Below are 3,280 nucleotides of genomic sequence, written 5' to 3'. Positions count from 1 at the left end.
GGGGATATCGCCCCATCTTCTGAATCAAACCGATGCACGCAACCATTTCATTAAGCAATTCTAATTTTAGCTATATGTTTGATTTATGGTGATGGCGGAGACAAGATTGATTGTTCTTCCTTCCGAAAAAATTCCTGAGAATGCTCGTGCACTAGAACTGGCTTTTCCACGAGAGAAGATCAGCCTTTTCAACAATTGCGAGTCCAATTTAATCATAGTGCTATATCTCTCTATTTTTGGATCATAGTTATAACTTATAATGCTACCTCTTGATGACACTCTTAGATTATTAGTAGTAAACGAGAGAAATCGAACCATTGCACGTATATGCTCTTGCTCGATCTTCTCCTAACTAAGTAGGTAGAGATTTCGCTACAAGTACAATAACAAAATACTGCACTATAATTAAGCAGACGCTAATTAACTAAGTAATAAACTGGTGCATATATTTGTACGTAGAAATATTCATTGGAGGGTGGTGGCGCACTGGGATCCCTGCACGACGACAGCCCTCGACTGCGACTGCTCGAGCACCACGACGGCGACGCACTCGGCGGCCAGGGCGCGCCTGCCGGACACCCAGGAGGCCACCTTCCACCGGAGGTGCCCCTCCACGCGCAGCCTCAGCAGCAACGTGGGCCGCCCGCCCGCGGCCGTCTCTCCCACGTCCACCGCCGCCGCAGGAGCCACAGACGACGAGGACGACATCAAGGCGGTGAGCACGACGTCTCCCTGCGTCTGCTCGAACGGCTCCGCGGATGCAGCGAGCTGGCCGCCGGCGTAGGAGGCTCGGAGCTGGAGGCGGTCGTAGAGCGCGGTGGCGCGGGCGTTGGGGTTGTGCGCCACGAAGGCGGCGTCGAGCCGCGCGATGCCGGTGGCGTTGGGACCGGCGACTGCTGCGGTAGCGGCCAGAAGAGAGAAGCGCGGGGCGGAAGGGCGGAGGGTGAGCCAGAGTATGATGGCCAAGGCTATGATGGACGTTGCCGCCGACGACGCCGCGATCAGGAGTCGCCGGCGCCCGGTGCCGCTGAACCGGCCGCATCCGGCGCCGTGGTGGTGGTGGCGCTTGGTGGCGCAGTGCCTGGGCGAATCGTCGGGATCATCGGTGATGAGGGACATGGAGATCAGGAGCAGAGAGAGCACAAGAGGAGAGAGGAGAGGTGGTGCACTGAGGCTGTGATGAGGTTTGCGAGTGGTCTCGATATATATTTTCTGCAGTTAGTTGATATAACCACTGATAAACTTTGCGACTTTGCGATTTTTTTTTTCGTTACACGGTTTTTGGTAATGAAGTGCTGCAGAGTGGTTGCTTGCTTGTTGCTGCGTCAACCATCATTTTTCCTTCTCTCTTTATTTCTCAAGAGGAGAAGAAAGGCACCTGCCTCTCTGCCAGCCCTGATGTAGATAGGGGACGGATTGTGAGAGATGGCTGCCTCCATCACAAGATGCTAAAGTTGCTAATGGAAGATGTGTACACATATGGTTGGCCAATTAGCAGTTAACAAGATCAGAATTCAGACAAGCACTTGACTTGAGCTAAGGTAATTAAGGAAGCTTGCAATCATCATATAAGCTAGGGAGGATAGAAAGAAAGAGATATGAAAAGCAAGACCCTTTCTTCCTATCTTTTTCACAAAGTAGCACCAGGCAACTACCAGCTAGGTTGATGGATCGAGTAGCAGCTCTGTTTGCTTGCTTATTCTTGTTGTTTCGGATGTGGATGTGAATCAAATCGTCATCGACAAAGGAAAAAAAGGAGCGCATATACCAAAGTGGATTCTCGAACATTCAAGTCCACTACCTCACTCATTCGCAAACCCCACCCAAAATATTCCCCTCTCCCCAGCCAAAATATCAATCAGCATAATCCCATTCGCTGTATTTTCATTTTTTTTAGACAGCAGCCACAACTCTTCACAACAATCAATCATCATATATGAAGCTCAATGGCCGAGCTCCAAGATTGACAAGAAGATAACAGTTCACACCTCGGTACCATCGTCCACCACGGAAAGTGTAGGGATTTAGCGGCAAGATCATCCCATTACCACCAGTTTTGTATCAGTTACGCTTTCTGTTTTTGGGCAAACATATACTCAAGTGTGCTAACTCTATTGTTGTGTTAAACTGTTAATTTCTAATAAGCTCTTTCATGTTGTAGCATGGAGATCGAGGAGAAGATGATTTCCTCTAATATACACGCGGCCACATCACCCCCACCACAGCCAATCTAACTACTGCAACTTTGCAAAAATAGCAGATATTACATGATATCTCTCCACAAACAAAACAATCACAGTCATATGCAGATCAACAACACATAGCCAAAAATATGGCTAGTGAGAATCGTGATCATATATCGCCACACAACTCAACGGCTCCAATTCCACCATCCACGATTTTCCCCCAAAGAGAGTCGCCTCAGCAACACCAAGGCATTTGGGTCTTCTCTTGGATAATCTACTGAAATTTAATTTAAGTGTGTGAAATGTAAAAAAAAGTTTTGTAAGAATTTTTTTAAAAATGAAATTTTATTGAATATACGTCTACTTTCGAAGGTTAAAATAGGGGCAGGGGGATTTCCCGGAACATACCACTCTCATTGCTGACAAATGCCCTTTTGGCGCCCAATTCCGTATTTTCTGCATTGTAAAAAATCCTCCCACATTTTTCGCATGGTAGCCAAAGAAGGGTTTGGTCACAAACAAATAAAAATGACCCGCCAGACATAGACCTCGTAGCAAAAGTGTGTGCTATTGTACCATAACCAACCTCGTCGGAGACATCGACGGAGACCTCACCGGAAACCTCGTAGGAAAAAATGTGTGCTATTCCAGCAAAAACTACAGAGTTGTTGTAGAAAACAAATTCTTCCTATGATGCAAACCCAAAGAATGTATGGTGCAAAACCGCAGTACTGGCTTTATAAAAAAACAACCTTTATATGTGTAGCATAAAAATTCTTCCTATGATGCAAATCCAAAGAACAGTTGTAGCACCGAAAATTTCTCTAACGATGCAAAACCACTAAACGGTGGCCGCTCATAGCATCGACTCATGCCGCTTGTAGCATTGGCAGGGGCAACAAGGAGGCTCTCCACCACAAACTGCCCTGCTCTCTGCGGCAGAGGGCACGCTGGAGAGCCGACACCACTAGGAAGACAACGCCAAAGGATGGAGGAGCAACGACAATGGCGACCAAGAGAGTGCCGGCATGGGGAGAGAAGCTTGAGGATGCATGACGTCGAGGGGAAGCTCTCGAGGTTTCAGGAGGGCCATG

General features: G+C 47.8%; 1 protein-coding gene across 1 annotated transcript; it reads right to left on the bottom strand.

Moving 5' to 3' along the window:
• Nucleotides 1–260: 260 nt before the first annotated feature.
• On the bottom strand, nt 261–1,210 carry LOC127338409 (NDR1/HIN1-like protein 26). The gene has a single exon (XM_051364523.2). The coding sequence runs from the start codon at nt 1,117–1,119 to the stop codon at nt 466–468; it is 654 nt and encodes a 217-aa protein (XP_051220483.1). The 5' UTR covers nt 1,120–1,210; the 3' UTR covers nt 261–465.
• Nucleotides 1,211–3,280: the final 2,070 nt, after the last annotated feature.

Source organism: Lolium perenne, chromosome 3, assembly GCF_019359855.2.
Source record: "Lolium perenne isolate Kyuss_39 chromosome 3, Kyuss_2.0, whole genome shotgun sequence".
In the NCBI taxonomy this organism is placed as follows: Eukaryota; Viridiplantae; Streptophyta; class Magnoliopsida; order Poales; family Poaceae; genus Lolium; species Lolium perenne.
The sequence above is the reverse complement of the archived record's forward strand: the minus strand, read 5'-3'. Positions and strand labels throughout refer to the sequence as shown.

Coding starts and splice junctions, on each gene's coding strand:
- LOC127338409 (XM_051364523.2), bottom strand. CDS start 1,119: ATGTCCCTCATCACCGATGATCCCGACGATTCGCCCAGGCACTGCGCC.